This window comes from Neodiprion fabricii, chromosome 2 (assembly GCF_021155785.1).
Source record: "Neodiprion fabricii isolate iyNeoFabr1 chromosome 2, iyNeoFabr1.1, whole genome shotgun sequence".
NCBI classification, from domain to species: Eukaryota; Metazoa; Arthropoda; class Insecta; order Hymenoptera; family Diprionidae; genus Neodiprion; species Neodiprion fabricii.
The window spans coordinates 4,842,662-4,867,649 of record NC_060240.1 but is presented as its reverse complement, the minus strand read 5'-3'; the positions used below and the strand labels follow the sequence as shown (position 1 = coordinate 4,867,649).

At 44.6% G+C, this 24,988-nt stretch overlaps 1 protein-coding gene across 1 annotated transcript in view; it reads right to left on the bottom strand.

Moving 5' to 3' along the window:
* Positions 1 to 2,370: 2,370 nt before the first annotated feature.
* The window catches only part of LOC124175275 (Krueppel-like factor 6), a 209,807-nt gene continuing 187,189 nt past the window's right edge, over positions 2,371 to 24,988 (bottom strand). Inside the window, exons 2-7 of the mRNA XM_046555340.1 lie at positions 14,079 to 14,252; positions 13,754 to 13,975; positions 13,424 to 13,638; positions 13,108 to 13,334; positions 4,277 to 4,521; positions 2,371 to 4,018 (exon numbers count right to left, since the gene is read on the bottom strand). Of these exons, the coding sequence (XP_046411296.1) occupies positions 4,346 to 4,521; positions 13,108 to 13,334; positions 13,424 to 13,638; positions 13,754 to 13,975; positions 14,079 to 14,252 (1,014 nt within the window). The 3' untranslated portion in view covers positions 2,371 to 4,018; positions 4,277 to 4,345. The remainder of the gene's footprint in view (positions 4,019 to 4,276; positions 4,522 to 13,107; positions 13,335 to 13,423; positions 13,639 to 13,753; positions 13,976 to 14,078; positions 14,253 to 24,988) is intronic.

Below are 24,988 nucleotides of genomic sequence, written 5' to 3'. Positions count from 1 at the left end.
TAAATGTATACATGATATCGAATAAAAGAAAAAAAAAAAAAAAAAAGAAACGTATACATAGAATATAGCAACTTATTTATCATCATGTGATGCGTGCTTAACTACATCCTACTATAATAGAATAGTAAATATTATAATTAATATATATATATATATATATATAATATATAATATGTGAACAATGGTAACAAATTATAATTATAATAATATGGGTACTGAGACATAGAAAAATTGCACGATACACAAACTCATTGAAATTTCACCCAATGTCCACCTCGTCATAGACCGTATATAATTTTATTACGCTTTACCCTCTGGTCTATATTTCTCATTCCTAATCGCTCGCTCGTTCAATGTAAAATAATTGTACAATATAATGTTCATAATAATATTGTTAATAATAATAATATTACAGTTCCACGCGTTCAATTATTAAATTATTTATTTGGCCACTGAACATTTACAATTTAGTTTTCTTTCGCTTTATTCCTTTTTTTTTTTGTTATTTATAATTCATTTATTCTTTTTTTCAAATACTTTTTCCTCGTTTGTAGTTTCCTTTTTTTTTTCTCTCATGTCTTCGTTAATGATTTTCTTTTTATATCGTTATCTTGATTTATTTCTTTGTGCTGTTTAAGGTGGGGGTTAGTCTTTTCGAAAGGTTAGTTCTGATGAGCGTGTTTGAAACTCGATTATATCAAATAATTTATTTAACTTTAATACGCGCAGTTCTTTTTTTTTTTTTTGCTTTTGCTGTTTTTATTCGAAAAAATTTGTTTTCTCTCATTCTCTCTCTCTCTCTCTCTCACTCTCTCGCTATCTTTCTCTCTTTCTCTTTCTTTTTCTCTCTCTGTCTCTCTCGCTCTCTCGCTCTCTTTCTCGCACTATTTTATTATATCATGAAGTAGGAAATAACTACGTGATTATATAAACTGGCCCCACTGTGTTCCGTCTCTCATTTCTCTTACTATTGCATTCAATTTCTGCGTTTATCTTCGCCTATTTGTTCAATTTCTGGGATTATACATTTAGTCCATCACACATTCTTTCGCTGTTTCAGTTTACATTACAATGTATACATGTTCCTGCAATAGTTATTTATTTATTTTTATTTTTTCACTTGTGTGTATTTTTCCGTCCCCCCCCCTTTTTTTTTTTATTTTTGTTTTGTTTTCTACGGCATTGTTTCAAAGTCGGTGATACAATTGAGATTTCGTACCCTATATGAAAGTATATCTCGTTGAATATTAATTTGACAATTGATATTGAAAATAAAATTTACGATCAATTTTTTTCTCAATACTTTTCCTTTTCATTTTTTCGTTACTCTTTTTTCCTGTTATATATGCATACTCATTAGACCAGAAAAAGCCTGAAGCTAATTGAAAAAAAAAAAAAAAAAACGATCAAAATGTATTATCATATAAATGTACGTACTCACATTCCTTTAGAACACTTTTGTATTCACTGCAACGCCCGCAAAAGCGTGGAAGCCTGTTATTAAAATTTATAGACAGCAGTGATTGTGAAGCATTGGTAATAACCTAATGGGTAGTAATTCACTGTTGAGTTTTGTAATTAATCGTAAGTCGCGTGGTGTATTTTTTTCTTTATTTTTTTTTTTTCTTCATACGTGGTTATGTGCTATACAGATTCTATCAAAACTGTGAGACACGATGCGTCACATACCTGGACAATCTCTTGAAACTTGAAAACGAACCGCGCGTGCGCGAGTTTTATCCGCTGTTCGGGCAGGCTGGCCAACCCGAGTTTCATCTGTCAAACTGTTTCTGCCGGCGATGTGGTTTATACGAATTTTCGAGGTTAGAATCTCAAATAATTGAGGCAGTGACTCGGAAAGGTTTGGGAAGCATTTGTTATCGGGTCGGAAAGTCGATTCTTCAAAGATCGGTCGGAATTCAACGCTTACGCTCTTTGAAAATTCGAAACGTCCACATTTTGCGTAGGTTGGCCCGCCTGCATCGCGGACCAGAATATCGCTGCGGGAAGATTTCGCCGACCAATAAGATTTAATTATTTGGCGCATGCGCGGTTGATTTTCAGGTCTCAAGAGATTGTCCCGTTAGGTATTGTGATTGTGAGTAGTGAGAAACGAAAAGAAAAAAAATAAATAAGCAATGAAAATAATACGTATTTAAGTCGAAGCAAATGGCATTTGGCACCGATATTATTATCATCATTATAATCGTGATAATTATCAACGAATTTCGCACGAATCGTCGTCAAGAGAGTTGTGTTGGTTGTTCATTGATCGCCCTATTGTATAATATATGATACATATACATATCACTAAAAAGAAAGGAGGAATACTGTGCGAAAATTGATTATCTTTTCTTTTTTTTTTTTCACTTTCAATCCTCATATCGTTTTCAAAATCAAACGAAGAAAGGATCAGAGACGAAACTATATCCGCGAAGGTGTGTATAGATAATAACGATGAGAGTATAATCTGTATATAGATACAAAGATCTGAATAATTGTCCGTATCATGCGTGGTATAAACTTCTGTGCAGGAATCCCAGATTTCTCGATGTGACAGCGAAGATATTTTAACGTAGTTAATATTGGCAGTGATTGATATACACATATATGTATATACAGACATACGTCATAGATCTGCAATATGTGTGTATATGTATATAAATATATGTATATTTTTCTATTCTTTCAGTTAAAACTTGGGTATTATATTAATATTTACCCGTTACTCAATGCATGATAAACTACACTTGTTGTATGTACTGTATGTATCTATAAGTGCGTGATGTGAATTTCTTGTTTATTTCTCTCTCTTTCTCTCCCTCTCTCTCTCTCTCTTCAATTACCAGCTAAGGGTATACTTCCAATTTTTCAGTTCTCTCGAATCTTTTCTAATATTTATTTTTTAAATTCAGTTTTATACTTTTATATGTATACTGTTATCATATTTCCGTCAGTATCGTATATATAGCACTCAACACGGTGTGAGCCATGTACATATATATATATATACATATATATATATATATATGTACACACTCACACACACACACACACACTTCTCTGCGTTGTATTCATTATTGTTCAGCTGTTCGTTCTTGAAGGCTACAAATTTTAGTATATTCCACTTTAGTACGGTCCAACGAGGACAGAGATACGTAGTCTCATATCATCCTTTCGTTAAATGGCAAATCAAATAAACGTTATGGATTTTATCACATTATTCAAACAACTCATAGATTTTACAAATATCGCGAAACGAGTAAAATCACCCTCTCTCTCTCTCCCTCTCTCTCTTTCTCTCTTTAAATTATTGTAATATATATATATATATGTAATATATGTATATATATATATATATATATATATATATATATATATATATATATATATATTCGAAATGGAGTGAAAGAAGATTAGTAAAAAACAAGAAAAGAAATGTACATATACATAATATATATATATACACACACGCATACAGTAAGTCTCGCTCATACACACACACACACACACAAACACACACACGCACACGCGCGCATACACGCGCGCATACACGCATACGAATTGATGACAAAAAAAAAAAAAAATTAAAAATTAAAAAGCAAACGTGATTCACACCTAAACCGAATACACAAAGTCGAATTATCAGCCGTAGAGGCGTTCGTACACAACTATACACAGCGTTATACTCAGTAACTGTTATACACATATTATATAAGAAGTCCATAAAACATCGTCGCACTTTCCCGGATAATAATTTTCGTCTCAATCTTCTTCGTCCACGAACGAAATATCCAAGTACGATGACGAGATGCGAAAAAAGAATTGTACGGCGTTTTTTTTTTCGTTTTTTCTTTTTTCTTGTTTTTTTCTTCGTTTTTCCGATACATCGCAGCACTGCGAAGTAACCGTCGAGTGACAAACTTGACGGATTTTTACCTCGTGGTACCACACGTGTAATAATTTATTTGCATCCTGGTTCGGTGGTGGGGATATTTTCCTCTTCACGCGATTGGAATGGGAATAGGAGGAGTACGATGAGGAGGAAAAGGAGGAGGAGAAGGAGGAGGAGGAGGAGGAGGAGGAGGAGGAGAAGGAGGAGGAGGAGGAGGAGGAGGAGGAGGAGGAGGCGGAGGAGGAGGAGGCGGAGGAGGCGGAGGAGGAGGAGGAGGAGGAGGAGGAGGCGGAGGAGGCGGAGGAGGAGGAGGCGGAGGAGGCGGAGGAGGAGGAGGAGGAGGAGGAGGAGGAGGAGGAGGAGGAGGAGGAGGAGGAGGAGGAGGAGGAGGAGGAGGAGGAGGAGGAGGAGGAGGAGGTAGAGGTTTGTACGCCGGGTCGTATCTGACCTCTAAACGTGTCTCTTCATGTGAAGGGCCAGGTGATCGCTGCGGGAAAAACAGCGGTCGCAATGCCGGCATTTGAAAGGCTTGGCACCAGTGTGTTTGCGGTAATGGCGAGTCAGCTCGTCCGAGCGGGCGAATCGCCACTCGCAACCCTCCCAGCTGCACTTGTAGGGCTTCTCTCCTGGAACAGGGAAAAAAACAGAAGCCACCCTTAGTATACCGGTTCTTGCAGTATATCGGTCTACGACGGAGGCCTGACGCGGGCCGAAAATTAAACGCTTTTTACCCCTCCCCAACCATCCACTCACCCCAAGATGCGAGGACGTAGCTTCGCGGTCTGATTATTAAAGCGTAAATAATCAATTTACTCCGGGACTGGGACATCGGCGGCTGTGAGGGAGGGAAAAGAGCGAGACAATGCACCGGGTCACCACCTGTGGCGTGATGTTACCCGAGCTTAACAAGCCGAGGGAGTTGAGTTGGATGGCATCTGTGGTGGATGCCGCCTCTGCACATGTATAGGTGATGACAATGTCGCTATCGACCCGACCTGCAGTCATGCTCCCGAGTCTATCCTCTGACCATCCGTCGAGGTTTGAGCTTTCGTTTCGCGATTCTGGGATTTAACGCCCAAGACGAACTCAAATTGATACCAATTTTATGGTTTCTGGTGGCGGAGGAAACGTCTGACAGACGTCGTCTCGTGGTCATTTCGTTTCTTATCGCTTCGGGGTTCAAACTCGAAGTCTGGGGTTTACTACAATCTTGGAAAGACTCGGTATCGAAAGAACCTTGTCCCAAACTCGGTCCCTGATGTACACGACAAATGGTTTATATAAAAAAATGCTTTCTATGCGTTCGTTTGGTGGCTTCAGACGTTGTGTTTTTTTTTTTTTTTTTGCGTTTTGCCTAACCCAAATTTGTACCTAACGATGTTTAAAATGCGTGTACAACGTCCTACATTGAAATAAAGAAGAGATTAACACGTACTACAACTTGTGATACAGTATGACTTCAAGTTTCATGTCAAGGTTCCATGCATACGCAACAGGACTTATGGGGACCCTTATATTATTAATATACACACCATACACTACCCGCTAGCATGCATTACAATATTCTACAAATGCTCGAGATGGTGAACGCTTCTTATTGCTGATTATTCTTCCACCCTCGACCTGCTGCACTCTACTTCCTCTTTTCATCCTGAACTCGCAGCTACCAACATGCGTTGAACTCGGTTCCAAGGTTTACTTTTGCATGAGCTTTCGCGCTGAGGTCAGGAGTGAATAACTTACAACTGGGTAAAAAAAAGGGGTTATATTGCAGCCAACTTTGTCACGAATTGTTAAATTCTTGCTTATATCCTTCGGAAGATAAGGGTAAAGTAGAAACAGATTCGGGAAAAAGTGCAACGAGACCAAGTTTCTTGAGTTACGTGACGCAAGGTGCAAGACATTTTCAGTTTCGTTGAACGAATAGGAAGATGAGGAGAATGAAAAGAAGAATAGGCAAGATCGTTGTGCTCGAGACGGGAACAAGTGTCTGGTGATATATATATATATATATATATATATATATATATATATATACCTATTCCGGGGTTGGTTTGCGAGGTATGAAAGACCGCGGGTCTGAAGCTCTTCGTTAAACGTTGAAAATGAATAAATTCTTCAGCGAATGAAGAAATAGCTTCGCATGCGACTGTCGTGTGGCGTATAACCCAGCTTACTACACGTCTCAGCTTTTCTTCAGAGAGACAATACAAGTGGAGAAAATAGGCAAGGCGAGACGAAACGAAGCGAAGGAAAGAGAAGAGAAGAGACGAGGTATGGGAGTCGAGGTCTCATAAACGGAAGAATTTATGCGGCACCTAATACATCTCGTTCACGAAGTCGCGACGTCGTCGGCAGCTAGTTTCATTGTTTTTAAATTTCGATTTTCACCTCGTTTCGTTTCCCCCTCTATTTCTCAACCCTTTTCTCGACTGCGAAGAAGCGACGCTGACAAATCCAAGCGAGACACCGCGACGCATATATACGAAGTCAACAACATCCTCCGGAAGCTGAAAGTCAACTACGTGCCCCCCCTTTTTTTTACCTCTCCTAAAGACAGGGTGGGGCGGACGGTGTTGTTTGAAAAAACGGAGAAACGGGTTGGTAAGTTAAGGAGACGTTCCAGACGAGGAGAAATACTGCCGTACGCTCAGAATGTGTATCGCAGCAATTATTCACGCCTGACTTGTGTTCAACGTGCTCGAGACACTGACTTAAGAGGATGCTACAATCGGTCTTTACCGACTGAGTAAAATGTCACTAATTTTGACCATCATTATATGCCGCAATCAGCTGCATAAAAACTTTTTGGTTCTATGCGAAAATAATTCCAAGACATGTGTTCCTGCCATAAGTGGCAATTCATTTATAGGATTAAAATTTTTTTGCATTATTGTTGCGTTTTGAACATATTCAAAATAACCGACATTTATTATATAACATTCTCTTAAAAGTATTTTATAATTCAGAACAAGATTAGGAATAGGGAAAAAATTTATTTCCTCCTTTATGTACCCCTATCTCAAGATATCGAATTAATTTTTCCGTAGCTTTTTTTCGCAAGAATTTCAGTGTCCCTGCAATATTTCAAGTAAAAATGTCAACTTTTTCAAACTTCTACCCACTCAACTTTCTTGGAGAAAGAAGATGTGAAACAAAATTGTGAATTCCAAGTGACCCAAGCTGACGTATCGCGCGGTTAAGGTTAATAAAATGTAAAAACGGGGTTTCACGCCTGCGGGCACGAGTCACCTGATATCTAGACGTTCTAACTCACCATCGCAATATACGGGTTAAACCTTTCTCGAGACCGTAGCGGAGAAGAAAAATTGCCGTCCTAGTCGAAAGAAGACCATCCCCATCCCCGTTCCAACACTTCCGCCATTTCAACCCCTCCGCGATTCAAAATGGCGTCGCGGACCACGTACGAGAATTTATGCAGAACTTAATACTTTCATTATATCACACCGCGACATAATGCTCCGCGTACGTACAGCGTTCGCTTACCAATGTGTGGTGAATTAAATTTTCCATTCCACACGTTCACCGTACTAATTTGTTAATTGCACCGTGAGCGGCTACGACGAGGGTGAAAACCACGCATGTTTCGACTATACGTGAAACATACATGTACCGTATACGACGAATGTGTACGAATACACGACTAACAGAAGTGACATTTAACGCGGTGAAAATTTTAATTTAATTACTTCATCGGAAGCGTGAAAACCGTGCGCACAATTTCGACTGTTGAAGACTCTGGAGAAATATAGGTATTAACTGTGTTCCGAGTGGAAAGCTCGCTTCTGGTTTAATTCCCCAACTGAACTCAAGTGAAATAAAATTTCAGCATCAACGCGCATCTCGGTCCTCAAAACATGGTTTACAATCAGATCCACGGAGTAAAAAGTTAAAAAGGTATTAAATTTGTCAGATTTGAATGAATTTACCATAGTACAAATGAAAATACAAGCATTATTCAAATAATTTTCAGTTCAGTTAGTTTGTCACAGAAATCAGGTTGATTCTCTTCCCTCTATCCCCCTTTTTTTCTTTGCCTTGTTTCTTTTTTGTTCCGCTGGAAAGGGAGGCGCGGAAATTTGATGGACATTGAATACCGTTGATGGATCGAACCCTGGTGCACAGATCGAGTGATGAACAAATTTGCCTGAGGTTTTATCACCGCGACATGTATACGCGACCTATATAACCGTCCGGTAGCCGAAAGTTCATATTGGTTTGTATACACGGGGCGGGATGACGGCCGGATTGATTTGACGTCGGTGAAACGAAACGGAATAAATACAGGGTGAAAAAGAAAAATGATGCACGCGTGTTAGCGGTATTATCGTTATCGCAGTTCCGTCGCTACGAATAAGGGTCGTGGTTAGGAGAGGAAGAGAGAGGAGGAGGGGAGGTTTTGACTTTCATTTCGTTCTCCCCCGGGGGCAGAGAGGTGGAAAATTAGAGAAATACGCGGCAGGCATCAGCAGCTGGGCTGTTTAATACGACTTTGTGTAACACAGTTGGCGAACCCATCGCCACTGGCTGTTGCCTAACTGGGGGTCGGGGGCGGGGTATGAAGTGCGATAAGCAATACGCGGCGGTGGAAGTTGCGTTATCACGGAATCGCGTACAACACACGAAAGCACACACGCGCGCGTTTAATATGTTGGGGAAACAAGCGTTTTCCTCCTCCGCATGCCAAAACGAGATCTTTATAATTACCCCCCCCCCGGGGGGGGGATGCCCTCCGGCATAAACCGAGTTTAAAAATTAAGAATAAGTGTCTACAACGCGAGGTGAGGAGGAGGGCTTCACTTCTCCCTCTTAAAACTTTCCACCCTACGCACAACGACGGAAAGGCTCGCGGCCAATTACCACCCTCGTTATTGTTCCAAAATAAAGCTCTCGAGTTTTGTGAAAATATTTTTATCTAATTCCCTACTCTAACTTCTTCTTGCGGCCTCGTTGGAACTTTGCATTATCATCATCATCATCATCATCACCGAAGATATGACGTCACCTCTGTGATTATTATTCAGGCCGTCTTCATCGGCTTTGGTGTAATATCATCAATCACTATCAATTAACGTCTGCTCTAATTAATTGTATGGCTATTCCTAATGAGTGCAAATTGAAGCCTATCGATGTGGAATGCGCGCTCTAAAGACCGTCGACATCGGAACGCGGACAAAACGCATTCCGCAAACGGGGTCAATGAGAGGACTAGTTTTATACCTGCAGGTTGTTTTTTTTTTTTTTTGTTTTTTTTATTTTTTTTTCTTCATCTACTTCTCCCTCCTCTTCTCCACTCTTTTCACCCATCTTCTACTCCCATTACGATTCAGATACTTTCTATACGTATCGATGAAGAGATTGGAGTCAAGATCAGGAATAAACAACATTCGGTAAAGATTTTCCCAAGCCTGTTCAGTGTTTTTAAAGTTAAATTTGCCGTTTTTAAAGCACGTTAAAGTGTTTGGAAATTATTTTCCGAAGTCTTTCGCCGCTCAGAGGAGAGGAAAATAAGGTGATTAGAAGTCTGCGGTGTAACTTCAGAAGGCCGGAAAATTAGTTGACGAGAAGAGAAGAGAACAGGTTTAGTCCAGGGACCGCTACACCGGATTGCGAGAGAGTTTACTATTTTCCTATGAGAAAAGAGAAAGGGGACAGAAGAAAAACAGAAAAATAAAATGAAATAAAAAGGGAATGGAACAGATGAGCATGGCGAGGATAGAAAAAGAAGAGACTGAACATAAAAAAAAAAAAAAAAAAATATCAAATTGGTAAAAGGTTCTGAGGCTATTGAATAAAAGAAAAGGAGTCACTCGGTCGCCGACCGCCTTCACCAGCAGAGTTCCAACAGGAATTCAGTTACGTTTTGTACAAAGTAGGTACGTATATATCTATAGCATACGAAGCATGTATTCCGGTGAATTCCAACAGATTTTGCAAAAAATGAACGTTACAAATATAGACTGTTCTAAACTACTCGCGAGAAGAAGTAAAAAAAATTTGTTTTCGAAAAAATGACTAAGAGATGATTTGTTTTGCAGCCAAATGTTTTGTTCGATATTTTCTACATGAGATTATCTACGATACTTTCGGCGAGGAGACGCGAGTCACGAATTAGAAACTTGAAAGTTTTCTTGTTTTCATCGACGCGAAGTGTCAAGTCTGTAGTTTCACGTTTCCCATCATCATCCCAAGAGCGTATGTCGATCACGGAAATTCCAAAAGTCTCCGAACGCGTTATACCTTTCGGCCCTAAACAAACTCTTTTTCCTATACATATATTTTCCCGCGAGGACCTCAGTTTTCGTATCGATTTGCTGGGGTGCGTTCCCCTTCTCCTGCCTCTGCACTTTCTCCCCTCGAATTTTCCCTCTGCCGCTCCGGATGAAGAAAAAAAAAGACTAGTCAAGGATTCCGTCTGCGGCAAGGGGATCGTGAAGCGGAGGGAATGTGTGTCCTACAATGTAGGTCATAATTTCGTTTGGGGGGTGGGTGGGGGTGGAACGCGCTCGTCAACGTCAATGATGACCCGTCGACTCTTTTCTCTTCTTGCGGAAAACGAGCAACGATGTTTTGCCGGCTGGTTCCGAGACGCGAAATTTAATTACGTACAGCTTTTCGAAGCCGGACCGAATCGGAGTTGATTTTCTTCATCGATTCAATGGGAATTTAGTCAGACAACTGTAAGCCCGAAACGCGGCAACGGCAGCCAGATTCAGCAAGCCATGCATGTAAGGGCGTTTCGCAATTTCCCGTAAACCGCAACACCCGGAGAAATTTATCGCGGCTCAGAAAACCGCCATTGGTACCTACACAGGCCGGCTTTACCCCCCTGTGGATGCATCGGGTCTGCACCAGGGTACCTAAAAGGGGCGGAAAACGCGGTCGCGCAAACCTCAATCTCATCCCCATGCCGATGTTCCCTGTTCTTCCTCCCGGGATGCGACACGGGATTTAACACCAGTGATATTCTTCCTTCCGAGTCGCTAACGCAACTTTTCAAACGAACGAATGATCGGCAGACTCGAGCTACCTCGTTGTGGTAGAAATTATCTCGCAAGGGCGATCTGAACATCGGATACATTAACGCTAGGCGTCGCATTCTTGATGTGCATGTTTGGCCATTCGACCGCGAATTCATATCTCTATATTCCGGCGATAATTGCGAGTGAGCGAAGCATGCATAATCCGGTAGTTAGCAGTTCTGCTTAACGATCCGCGAGCTGTAATCCCAGACAAGCCACAATACCCGGACCACCAACCTCGCACGACTTATGCAGCAGTAGCAGCATCCGCAGTATCATGTCTCGGCCTAGTCTGTATGCGTATACCTACCCACCTTCAGGTAATAACGAACTGAAACCGTACGCCGCTGTATCACGCACATTTAAAGGCACCAGGTACACGCATACAGAGTTACACTTTGCTGCAGGTGTGGGAAAGTTTATCCTCATCGTGCAGAAAAAGAAAAAGAAATGGAAAAAAGTAAACTACAATTTTAGAAAACTAACAAACGCGAGAGTTCGTTAATTACGCTTCGCAGGTACGTCGACGATCCCTTGTCTTTTTCTCTTGTCCTCCCGGCATGGAATACAGACTATCCTACCCCAGTGCAAGGTAGCGGAATGCAAGCCAAGAGTTATAAGCTACGTGAGAACTACCTGTGTAATATCCTTTATCATCGCCAGACACGAGAGGTATTTTCCCCGTATAAACCGTGCTTTCCAACCCCGTGAAAGTTTCGTAACGAAACACGTACGCCGGGAAACCTGCGACCCAAGGGTATAAAGGGTGCTGCTATTCCTCGTCACCCTGCATGCGGTTTGAAAAGACGGGTGCACAATCACTCTCGAGAAATTTCCCCGCAAGGAAAATACCCGAGGTGTGCCTCAGAGATTTTATTAGTTCTGTGATTGCGTTGTAGTATCTACATCGAAAAAGATTGGACACGGATTTTTTTACATGCCAATTCCATGCCAATAAGTAATACATGCTCTGGGAGTAAAAATACGGGTTTAATGTTTATTAATGCGCGTCAAGGACATAACGAAATGAAGAAAATCGGTGAGGTACACTTCAGCTACTCTCCTTGTCAGAGATTAATTTGGGAGCGTGGAACCGGCGGAAACGCGAAACAAGAAAAAGTGGCTCTGCTGGAATTTAAATGAAATTTGTGAACGATAATCGAGGGCATTCACCTCGCGAAATGAACTAGACCGGTTTGCCTAAAAGGCCTGAGCGTGCAAGGTGATTTTTGACAAAGTTCACCGCGGTAATCCACGCGAGGATTGGGACACGGGACGAGAGTTTACATCGGGTTTAGGGTGAGGCCTGAGGCGCAACGACCGATTCCTGTATCAAGATCTTGGCCGTTGAAGAGGGGAAATTCTCCCACGGTCCCTAATTCAGCCTCGGTGATTAATTGCGCATTGTTATACGGACCTAGCGCGGCGTCTTCTCGCGTTGTTCTCTACAACCTGGTTTCCCCGAAAACTACCCAGATTCTCAAAGTACTTGGTCTAGCCCCGTCTTGTTGTGCCAGCGAACGAACTTCCAGGCCCCAGCGGTTCGTGCCGATTTCAACAGTATGTCCCTTCTTCTCGTAACCACCACCAACCCAACCCTCGTTCCCTCAAACATTTCTCCGCCCTTGTTTACGAACTCGTAAATAGTGAAATTCCCATGTCCGCATGTAGCTAATGCGACCTCGCCAACTAGCGAACAAGGAACTATTACAATGCAGGTACTGCATGCGTACCGCGATGGTGACAAATTACGGAATCAAGACATCGTACTGTGTTTGTCCGAAACCTAAACTCACGACAAAAATTGATAATGAACCAACTGCGACGATGAATGGTTCAATAGAGCCCAGTTAATTCGAGTGATAATTTTTCTTTACTAGTATTAACGTCCGAAGCGACTGATGCGCAGCGAGATCTGGAGATCATCATAAAGTCCACTTGAGATTTCCCAGCATCCGAAGTAGGATGCTACCTCGCGTTAAGATAATGACGGGCAGACGCGTCGGCGAGTTTTTTTTACCGGCGTAAGAAAGCACAACGATCAGTAGACCGCGAGGTTCTTAAATATGTGGGTCCGACACGGGCGTTAGTTTGTCTTGCCCCCCCCCCCTCTTACCATTAGTCAGATAAATGCTCTCTCACGTTGATGGAAAGTATCGAATGACTCACCCGTGTGCGTTCTCTGGTGAGCTTTGAGGTGCGAACTCTTCGTGTAGACCTTCTTGCAGCCGGGAAACTGGCACTTGTGTATCCGCCTTTTCGTGTCAGGTGGACTGTGCTCGTGACTCCGGGCGTGATGCCTTTGGACGACCGTCGCCGCGACTGGATTCGCACTGACGTGCTGGTGCTGCGCACCCACCGCCGTTGGAAAGCCGTTCGTCGCGACGGATATCAGTCTGGAACGACAGAGGAAAAGGATCAGAGATCGGCCTGCGACAATTGGCTCTCGATACCGACGTGAATTGCTGTTGTTGCTGTAACTCACCTCGCCACTCCCTGTGGACTGCTGGCCGTCACCCTGACGATTGCACTTCTGCCACCGGTACCGTGGAGATTTAGGTGATGGTGAACGTCCAGCATCGAACTGCCGCTGGAAGAGTGACTCGAATTCGAGTGACCCTGACCAGACTCGGGACTTGATGGTGGCGTCAGGATTTGGCCCTCGCCTTCGCACCCGCTGTCGTCCTCCTCTTCGATCTCCTGAAAGGGTACAAGAAGAGGGGGGTGTGTGGTTAGCTTTTGACTCGCTCCCGAGGACTACCAGTACTACTTGTCGACCAGGCAAAGAGAGAAATGAAAGGCGGTTCGTGCACACCTCTTGCTCCTCATCCTCCTCGAGGTCTTCGCTTGGCTCCTTTTTCAGGATCAGTGCTCTGCAGGATAGCGAAGGCGAACTGTCCCAGGAGAGGGCGGAGCAGGCCGAACTCGCCGACGACATCGAGAGCGAGTCGAGGTGTCGATCATGGTTGTGGTCACCCGGGCTGAACTTTATGTCGTTAAGACCGAGGGGATCTCTGTCGTCGGATGTCGTTGTGACCTGCGACAAGCCGCGAGGATATGATCCATTTGTACAAAGTTTCGTTTTCCAACAAAGGTGTACTAACAAGAATCCTAGTACCGCTCGAGCTACTGTTTCTTACCTCCATTTTTATCGGGGAGTCGAACTGCGCGTTTGCGTTCCCCGTCGACGCTGTCCACGAAATGGGGGGCGCTCTGAAGAGGTTCCATGGCGCCGTGTCCAACTCCGTGGGTAATTTTTTGTACGACTGTAGCTTAGGCTCGTCCTTCAGGTACCTCTCCATCTCGTAGCATGTCTGAAAAGCAAATTCAAAGTCGGTTAGTGTCAGCGAGTGATTTTCTGGTTCAGAGTTACCAGGGGAACAGGATAAAAGGTTTCGAAGACTGCGAAGCGTTCGTACTCGTATACTCGGGGTAAAAAGAGCCAGAGATATGGTGGAAGGCGCGGAGAACGCGTGGACCGAGACGAGCGGCATTCCATACGGAATCTAAGCAAACAGTAACGCGGGGCGAAGGGAAGTGCTCGGTGCTCGAGGTGCGGGATATCCGTGTAGTCGCTCGGAAGATAAACGAGAAATTACTCAACTCCAACGTACATGTAAAGCAAAGTTGACATAACTCTGCGCGTTAGCCAAGTTAGTGTACCACTCGAGTAGGCTGCGAACTGGTTGCCGTAGGCTGGCAACGGGTTCTTCGCAGCGGCTGAGCGTCGGAGAGAGAGTGTAAAGTTATCATCGTGCCTCCTTCCGTGCAGAATTCTCTGCGTCTCATCTCTGCTCCGCTTTGCTCTCCCCTCCATTTCTCTCTTCGCCGTTTCTCTCCACTCGAGCTTCGACCAAAATGAGATTATACGCTCACCCTCCGAGCGAAGCACTCCCCGTTAATTAATTACTATTATAGCTGTTTACCCCGCTCCTCACTTCCACCATCACTGCCACCGCCAGCCGAGGCAGCAGCGGCGGCAGCAGAAGCAACTCTGCCCTGTGCAGCCAGCCGAAGTCAAAGCCCGATCGAACGTCCCCCACCCCCCAAAGAGGACGGGGTAATCTGTAAAACCCATCCCCTAGGTTAAGCCGAGCAATAACTCGCACGCTTTGGAAATAAATCCGATTTCCAACGAGCCGTTTGACGAGGACCCTGAAATATGTATCTTGGTCCCCGCGTCTGAGTCTGCTTATTGATAAATATTCATTCATTTCTTCGAACGGTTTTCCCCTACCACTGTCCGTAATACTACTCGAGGCAAGAGGGCTTACCTCGGAGCGAAGGAAACGGGATTTTCTCGTACCAAAACAACGAGGGCTGAATCGCGATTGTTGGTAAGCTCCGCGTGTACCCAAGGGCAATAATTGTTGGGCGAGTGTTGTAGTCGGCGCCATTGTTTTCCAGACATTGCCTCAATTGACTGAAGCGATGACAAACGATTGTAGGAACGAGCAGTTTCTGGGAGAAGGGGGCTATCTTTTTTCTTTTGCCCCCTTTGTTTAGTCGACTGGGAGAGACTCATCCACGCGGGGGCGGCTCGGTCTTGTCGCCGGGAAAGTTGCTGCTGCCCCCGCTTAACTGTTCTCCTCGTTGTGATTTTCCCAGGGTTAAAGTCAGTCCCTCTCGTCATCCTCTTTCTACCCTGACGAATAAGGGGGTGGGATTCTTTGTGCTCTAAGCTCCGGTCCCGTCATCCCGCGGATTCGCCGAGTGAGAGGAAGAGGGCGAAAGAACGAGATTGTCTCTTCGCTGCCTCAGAGATATAACACAACTATAATCGCAACCCGGAGCCGAGTGATCGTCGCGGGAAACACGCTGATAACAGCAACTATATTAACGAGTAAACGAGAACTGCTTTATTTTTACCTCGTTTCCCCGGCCGGCTGTGATGGAGGGACTTTATTTCCCTCATTTTTCTTAACCCTGTTTTCTTTCTTCCCTTTAGTCTTTTCTCGTTCCATAGGTACTTTTTTTTCTCGCATATAAACGGGGTTTTTTTGTTTCACTCCGTTTCTACTACTTATCGCATGTATTTTCTCTTCTCCTGTTTCTGCTGTTCCTCATTTGATATCATAAAGTTGTTGCTCGTTCCCTCGTTGCTGGGAATTCTTTGTAACGGCGACGTTTCATCGAGATTGGAAGGACGAATTTACTCCACAATCAGTCAGACTTTTCATTGCTACAAACATTCACTGAATGGCCAGTTTTTTTTTTTTTTCTTCAGAAAAATGGGCAAAAAATCTACGCGCATTATGGCCCCAAGCATTGCTCGAACTCGACGCTTTCATATTCGTGCCAACCTTTTGGACACTCAAAGTAAAGTGGACACCTAATGTGGTATCTAAGTCACGGAACGGCTTGACACCGGAGAGATGATGCGGTAATGGACCGACGTTCTTTCTTTCACAATGTTAAGCCGGAGAAAAGAAGAGAACTTGATCTGACAAGTGTGTGTGCTTAGCGCTACGTGAATTCTCTCATCTCACAGAGAGCAGGAACTGCTTTCCATCATCCCTGTGGTCAGGAATTATCACAGAGAAAAAGGGAGAAACAAAAAAAGCGCTAGCCTGTAATAATCAAGATGCTCACCCCATTCGGGCGCCAATTGCATTATATTTCTTTCAGAGGGACGCGCGATGTAGTTTTGACGATGGACTCGCGAGATACGTCCGGACCTATAATTATGCCATGCCACATATGGTGAGCCATGCACCAGGCATCCCTTGGTTGTTTGCGTTACGTGCAAATATAGGAGTATACATACAATGCGATGATAATCTGTATGGTTAGAGAAATTTCAACAATAACCTTATCGTCGGTACAGTTTGTTTAGTTGGTTATACTTTATCGTATGTACATACCTACTCTTGGTACAAGCATCGCGCATAGACACCGTGGAGTCCTGAGTAAATATACGAATGATGAGCCGAAGGAAACAGCCGAGCGGTGGGACAGACACACTGGGCGTTGAATATTCCAGATGGGGTAAAAATAATTGCTGGTATTCATCCACTTCCGGCGTCGTTTCGGGGGTAAAGCCCGTTACTTTCACGAGTGTTCGTTCGCCTAGCTTCGCACCGAGACGATGCTGCCAATCGTGTCTAGAACCTCCCCAACCAACCGGACAGAGATCCATAATTCGCGCGGCCGTTAAAGGAAGGGAGGAAAAAAAAGTTTTATAGACTATAGCCCGAGCTAATTTTTTATCCGAGCTCATTAATTAGGACTAATTGCGATATGGAAATAGAAGTTTGAGCTCGTTAGTGGAACGGGAATGAAAATAATTAATTTCAAACTTCTAGCGGCGCGCGAACTCCTTCCTCGGACCGAGTTATTATTACTCGCCGTGCAGTACACGGCATTATATTATTTATACCAATACACTTTGCTACGATTCTAAGGCATTTCACGTGTTTCTTTGCTCTGCTCGCACACTTATTCGAACTCATTCGCGCAGTGCCGCAGCTACCCGTTCAGCCCTTGCACACCTTTTCAGTCCATAGAGGTGTGAATCGTTACATAAGAAAATGAAAAAATAAAATCAACGGCATTCAGACCTTTTAATTAAACACGCACGGGCCGACGGGTCTAAATGGGAATAAGGAACGCGGCGTAATACGCAACACTCGCACAACGGCTGAAACTATGAACTCATCCTTAATATGTATTAATCTGATTATCGTTCCGGAAATGTTTTACCTCCCAAGCCGCTACCTCGCGAACAGAAACTGGGTGCACAGTGGTTTAACTTTCCAGCTGGCCTCATGCGTCACGATTAGTTACTTAATTTGATACAACCCGTACAGCTATACGCAACGGCACTCTCCTTTGCTTCCGTTTATGTCGGCGTTGCTGCACTATAAACCCCGGATCCTCTTTTCCTTCGAGAACGATAAAATTATCCCCAGTTATCAGGTCGTTAGCTTCGTTCCTCAGGTTTAACCCGGAAACTTTAGGCCTTGCCTAATGGCCAGAGTGGATTACTTTCTTACTTTTATTTTATTTTTTAGTTTGATCATTACTCGGAAATTCTTTATCTGTTTTTCCCTTTTGTCCCCCCAGCGCTGTGTTTGCCGCGGGCATTTTTCACCGTTACATTTCTATCACGATTTACGCGCTCCAAAGATAGGACAGCTTAAAGAACGACCGATCGATCAAATTTTTAAAAACATGCGGTATCCGTCACTGAAAAATTATTACTGTTATTCCTATGATTCTGTTTACACCCTTGTAGTCCGATATTTCGATAAAAATAAATAGAGTAAAAATATTAGCCACCCACTCCCCCCACCTGGAAAATTTTCCGCAAAGGAACTCACAAAGGCTGCGAGGAGCTGGGGATCTTGGCGCACGTGTTGCCTGCGGGTGAAAATTCATGGCTGAGAAAGAGCCTCTCACACTCGAAGCGTCATCGTCGGCATGTGAGTACCGCGGTAGGATATTTCGGTTAAGAGGAGATGGAAGGAGCCCAACGATTCGCTGAATTTCGAGCATCAGAGAAGTCCGGGAGGAATTCTCCTTGGGCGTTTGCTGTGAACTGTGAAAATTTCAACCTCATATACACCGTCCTTACGGTGGATGATGGTAGCGCGGCATTGTCAACTAAACCCCCCGTACCCATTTGCCGCGTCCACGAAATTTTTCCTCCCCATATGCGCGGGAAATCCACGCTGCTTAATTTCCCGCCGAATCAACCGCCTTGCATACATTTCGAGTCTCGCTCGATATGACGCAGCCTGTAATATATATACATATATACATACATGTATATATATATATATGTGTGTATCTACATACCGGCTATACGCTTACACCTGTTGCCGCGAGTGTTGGCCTTAGAGTCGACGTACGACTCTCTGAGACACCGATCGAGCGAGCGAGCGTAAGACCTTTGACAAAGTTTACCACCGACAAAGATCAGTTTGGCCGAAGCAACCAATGCACGGTGCCAGACTGAAAGGCTGGGTCTAAATTAAACTTCGGGCTAAGTCGGTAGTGGCGCCAGTCCGAGGTCCACCTAGCGGGTGAAATTCGACGTGGGATTTCGGTGAACCGGAGCTAGCAGAGCGAGGGAAGATCAACAAAGGACGGAGGAGAGAAAATAGGTGAAAATAGTATATCTTATCTTCCTGGTTCACTCGGCCCGGAACAAGTCGTCGTAAGTAATCGGGAGGTTTACACCGCGACGAACACGAGGCGGTTAAAGTTTCCAGCGTTTCTCGGTCCGGTATATATGGAAGCCGGAGGCGGGACGACGCCGCTGGATATCTATAGTCTTTTTATTATTAGCGCCATTAAACCTGAAACTGCGTAATAATTTAAAAATTCACCGTCGCTAGGAGCTGGCTGCTAGGCGGGCCGTGTAGCCTCGCCTCACATTTCGTCGATTATAACGGCTTTCCAGCTCCATTTCCCGCCCCTTTCCAATAACGCCGGATTCTCGAGCCCGACAGAAAACGATGGCTCGTGTTATCTAACGGAAGCCCCGAGGGATGCATCCGTGGTCTCGCTACTTCTTGCCTCACAAAAGTGAAAGAAAGAAAGAAACGTACGAGGGCGCATAGCGGAAGGCTAGGCGATGGCTGTTCTGCCGGTGATGGAACCGTCCGAGGAATTGTGACTTTGCCCATATCGTACACCGTCGATTGTTGCTACGTTCCCACAGATATTGGATGGTTTGGGTCCCCAAGAGGCCCGTCGAGGCTTGTGGTTCTATGCGGACAACAGTCGTACGGAAGAATCCCGTTCGTGAGTTAAGGTGGCTAGCCACTCTTGTTCTTTCCTTGCCTGAATGATCCCCGATCTATCTTCGCTACTCCGGCAGCTTCGCCCGCTCCAGCATTGGGTAATGGAACGACTTGATGATTTCTGAACAATGCTCTTCTAAATCATCAAAGCTGACCGCACAGCTGGAGAGAAGTTGAAATAGAAAAAAAAAAAAAATAAATAAAAATAGAGATTAACAGATATGAGAGAGCCAGGACTGGCTGTAATTGTCATCTCTTCGCGAGGAGAAGGAATACAACGTCCTGGTGTAGCGGGCATGGTTTTCCCTCGAAGGCATTCACTCCCAGAAGTGCTGCTGAATTGTTCGAATGCGGGCGAACGGGGGACGGGAAAGTTGAAAGGGACGCGTTAACGCATGGCGGGCGCAAATGGTGGAGAGTGAAAAAGAGAGGAAGAAGCACTGGCCACGACACCGCGGGAAGATAGTAGGCCTTCTGTGCACGATGTGGCCGAGTGTATGGGTTGTACGGGTTCTTCGTCGTACAAAGCCCAGCTCTGTTTCATTCACGACAAACGAAAGACAAAACCAACGACGACGACTCTCCATACGCCACCGGTTGCACCCATCCCCCCCACACTTTCTCGGCTCGTATCTCCTCCATGCGATGTTTCACTGTTTACTATTTACTACGAGAGCTGGTACATGCATGCACTCCCACTGGTATACGTACCCTCTTTCATCGAACCAACCAAGAGTGTTCCAGAGGTTTGAATGAAGAGAGAAAGAGAGAGAGAGAGACTGGTGAGTTTGTGCAAGGGTTGGGCGGAAAGACAGCGACGACATGGAGGGTAAAGGGAGGAAAGAAACGGCGGAGAGAAAACAGAAGCGTAAACCACTTGACGCTGGGATAATCTTAAACCGCGGGAGGTTATCTCCTTGAATAGGGATGAAAACTTGTGCAGTAATTCTGAGCAACTGTCATTAACAGAGACAGGGCAGGAACTCGTTGGCTCGTTTGCTCGTTCTCTCGGTTCTCAGATAGCGAGCGAGAAGTAGGAGGACAGAATGAATGATAACCGCTCTACTCCCAACCACACGGGGACGTCGTACCCCGGGAGCGAGTAGGTATGGCTTTGAGCCAGACCGTTAAAGAGAAGCCGAAAAGTTTTGAAGAGAGCGACGATAAAATGGAAAATTTATTATTTTCCAAAGTCGAATTTGAAATCCAGTGTCCCCGTGTGTACGTGTGCCTTCGGAAAGGTGTTACATGCACGAGGAGACCGATCGTTCGTTCAAGCCGCTGTGTGGAAAAGCGTATATCTTCACGGATTTTCGTTTCCATTTTCCTCTCTCCTTTCATATTCCCCAGCCCCTGCAACGTTGTCATTCCTCATCGTCGCGAAAGTGATTCTTGTTCCCTGTAAGAAAAAAAAACTTCAACGCTGAGGAGACACTCGCGACGCTCGTCTTGAAACCAACGACGAGGACGACGAGCGAATAGCTCGGGGTCAGGGTTAACAACGCTAACGAGCCAAGACTGAATGAGTTACGACTAATTCGGTACGTCGGCTGAATGCGTCCACCTCGGCGCTACGAGACGCACGAGACTTACGCTACGTATAGGCCAGATGCCAGATGCCAAGCCCCACCACGTGCACATCCCTGCGCGTAACTTCAGTTGAGACCAATAACGGGATACGTGACGGTTACTGCACAGCTTCGTTAGAACCTCGTGGTACGACTCGGGATGACGGCTTCAAGATAGGCCATTGCAATTGTTCCTCCGCATTCTGACGTCACCTCGTTACTACTTGACCCCACTGGCGATACACGTATCCTCAATTCACGTTCGTACTGCGAATGTAAAATACGCTGATGGTTTTCGACGTGTTCGTTGTTCGCCGAGAACCAATCGGATCTTCTTATCTCAGATTTCCACGGATCCAGCAGACTTGGTCGGTTTTTGTAAAAGGACTTTCGGAGGAAATACCGAGGGAAGATAAATCACGAGTTTATTGCTCGTAACTGTACGAAGAGACGAAATAAAACGCACGAAAGAAAAAACTTTGGTCTTATTTACCGATAGAGAGTTGATAAGGCAATGAATCATAGATTACAAATGCGTTGTAAACGGGTGCGAGATCGAAGTTTCTTTCAGTAGTAAAAAAGAACCCGAGAATTACCGTTCTTTTTATTTTTTCCTCAGCCAGACTCTCTGGTCTCAGAGAAATCTTTCTACCGTTAAATGTCGGTTCCTACCCAACAACGGCCACTGTAACGACCAACCGGAGTTTCTCAAACAACAAGAAGTTGCAGAACAAGATTCATTACAGCTATACTGCAGCATAGGTTCTTATCCAGCCATTGAAGATGGGAATGGAAAGAGGGAAGCGAGAATATTGGCAATTGTAAATGTACAATGACAACGGATCTCGGCATGGTGCAACTGATTGCTGTAGTTGTAAGAGCCGCGTCTAGGTTAGATATTTATAGAAGGATGCTGGGACCGAGTGGGCATGGGTGCATCGGTGCGTACGTGGGACGCAGCGGGAATATTATGCCACATGGATCCAGAGAGCGTCACTGCGTCTGTGTGTATACGTTGCAACAGCACCAACAGTACCAACAGCAGCGGCAGCAGCATCGGGTACTCTCGACATTATTGGTTAAACCGTCGTCGTCGACGACGACGATGTGACATGAGACGACGGACGGGGATGACGCTTGGCGATGTTCCGTGTAAGTACGGCCTGTCAGCTGTCGTTGCTGGTGCAAACAACAGGCATTGATGCGTCAAAACAGAAAAAACTCAGGGACAAAAGTGTGTGTTCTGCCCCAAGAAGGCGCGGAGAAGAGTTCAACCATAGGCAGACATTTTTGCTGGGTTTTTACCGTTCCCTTATTGTTCGTCGTATCAAGAAATATGTGGAGAAAATCGAAGGAAATGGCCAAAAAGGACTCCGCACTCTAGCTTCAGGCTTTTTCGCTATCCGACCAGCATCGTCTGAACAATAAGAAAGATTCGATTGAATTTTTCCAACAATCCTCAAGGCACAGAGTAGACATATTACCAATTTCTCTTAAAGCAGTTACAGACTTCTCGTTCTTCCTCGTCATTTTTAATGAACCTGTGAAAAAGCCACTCATCGCCGTAGCCAAACAGTTCACGACGAAGCTAGTTGGTGAAACGTGTATTCCTTCGGCGTTTCCAGCAGCTTCATTTTCGTTGACGAAATAGAGAAAGAGGAACTAAAGCGAGAAGTAGGAAAGGGGGGGGGGAGACGAGGAGGTGGATGTCAATACACGTCATTCTTCGCGCAACGTTGGTGATACGGACCATTACCAGATCGCTGAAGTGTCCTGGTGGTGATGATGAGGACAGCCAGCGCACGGGGAGGACGAGTGAAAGAGCGCAGTCAGGAAAGGGGAGATGGACTATGAATAGAGGCTGAGAAAGACGCGAGCAGAAGCGAACCACCGACAGGATAGGAGATGGTTATTAACGGAGCTTCCATCGTCGGCTAAGAAACTTAACAGATTTTGATCCTTCGGCTTGCCAGATGATTTTTTTTCAAACTCTTAGCTGAAATTGGATTTTAAAAATTCGGTATGTATTCTTAAACACCTCCGTGTGGGAAAAACGTTACAGAACGATGCCGTAGCATTGATTCCAATGGTTTTACTGCCCATTCCACGTTAAGTTAATTCAAATCCTATTCAGTTGGCGCAAAGATAGGAGATCAACGTTTCGGGTGTCGTTCTGACAAGTATTACTCTTTCGACTATTTTTCGGAATTAGCATGAAAAGCGTTTAATCTCGAAAAACAGAGGAAAAAAGTAGATTTAAAAAACAATTCCATATACCTGAAACGTCAGAGCACACATGCAGAGAGTCGGGAGGCGGAGAGGCTCGCATATGTCGTTTAAATTAATTTAATCCCAACAATACACATTCAAGTTTGGAATTCATACGCTGTCAACGGCAGCGCGACTCGTCGGAGTGAATAGATAGACATTACGGATGTCATACAGGAGCGAAGTGCCATCCGTTCGCTCTCCGGGCGATACGGGGTACAGAGATAGAGTGAGGGAGAAGGAGAAGAGAGAGAGGGAAGGCAAGGGGGTGTGAGAGAGAAGGGAACACACGGCCGTAGAGACAGAGATGCGAGTATTTATATACACACACGTAGAGACAAACACGGAGAAACGCGTTCACGGCCGTTCCTCGTAACGTCAACGACAACGACGACGACGACTCGACGCACGTTCGCTGACGTGACATCCTATGCGAGTACGTATCTTGCATACACCGATCAATTCTCAGGCTCGCTACTAGCTAGTCTTGCGGCTAGCTAGCTGGTTTGGTGGCGAATGTCTTCGGCTCGTCGCGAAGAAAGGGCGAAGAAGAAGTTATCCAAGTTTCGAACGCCTTATCCCAGCGGGATTTTTCTTTCGTGCCGAGGAGACGTGAGCTGGATTCCTTCTCGTTGTTTTTCTGGCCGGGGAAAAAGGACTGGAAAAAAGGATGTGTGGGGGAGTATCTCGTCTGATAGAGAAGCTCTGCTTTTTCCAACTCGGCTGACAGGCATACACGAATCTTTTTGGTGTGGCGAATTTTCAAGAAATTGATTGCAAGCTTATTAATTAAGGAGGCAAAACGGCGGTTAATTGTTCTCGGAAGCCCCTCTCTACTCTCCTGCTCACCCGAAACGGGAAACTTTTCATGATTAAGGCCCAACTTTCAAGTTTCAAATCGCCTGTAACGAGTAAATTACTTTGGCAAAAGTTTTAATTGTTTTAACAACGCTCCGGCTACGGTGAAAATAGTTAAAATCACGAGCCGAGTAATAATATAACTCTTTGATTATTACTATGCACCTGTACACCTGCTACGTGTTTCTACTTCTTATTTCTCCGTCCGCTCCGCAGGCATTAAACAGACTACCGAATGGACGGGGCGATAAGCGAGGTATGACCTGTCTATTAACGCTCATATCGCAATCCCTTTACAAGCAATTAACAAAGGAGATTTTGCGTTATACGATCTCGTAACGTGAGCTCATGAAAATGACGACTAGGTAGGTACCGTGAACCAGAAATGATAAAACTGGCCGACGGTTTCGACAACGACATTAATTCCTCGCCAACTTGTTATCGTTCTCCCCGATGAGGGATGATAAAGGAACCCTTTATTATTTGGAATTTCGTGTTCCGTAAGCACGCGGGAGAGACAGTGATAAAGAGAGAGAGGGAGAGAATTATCGGTTCCTAAATGAGAAAGGAATGAACGCGTGCCTTGCGCAATCCGTTTGATATACT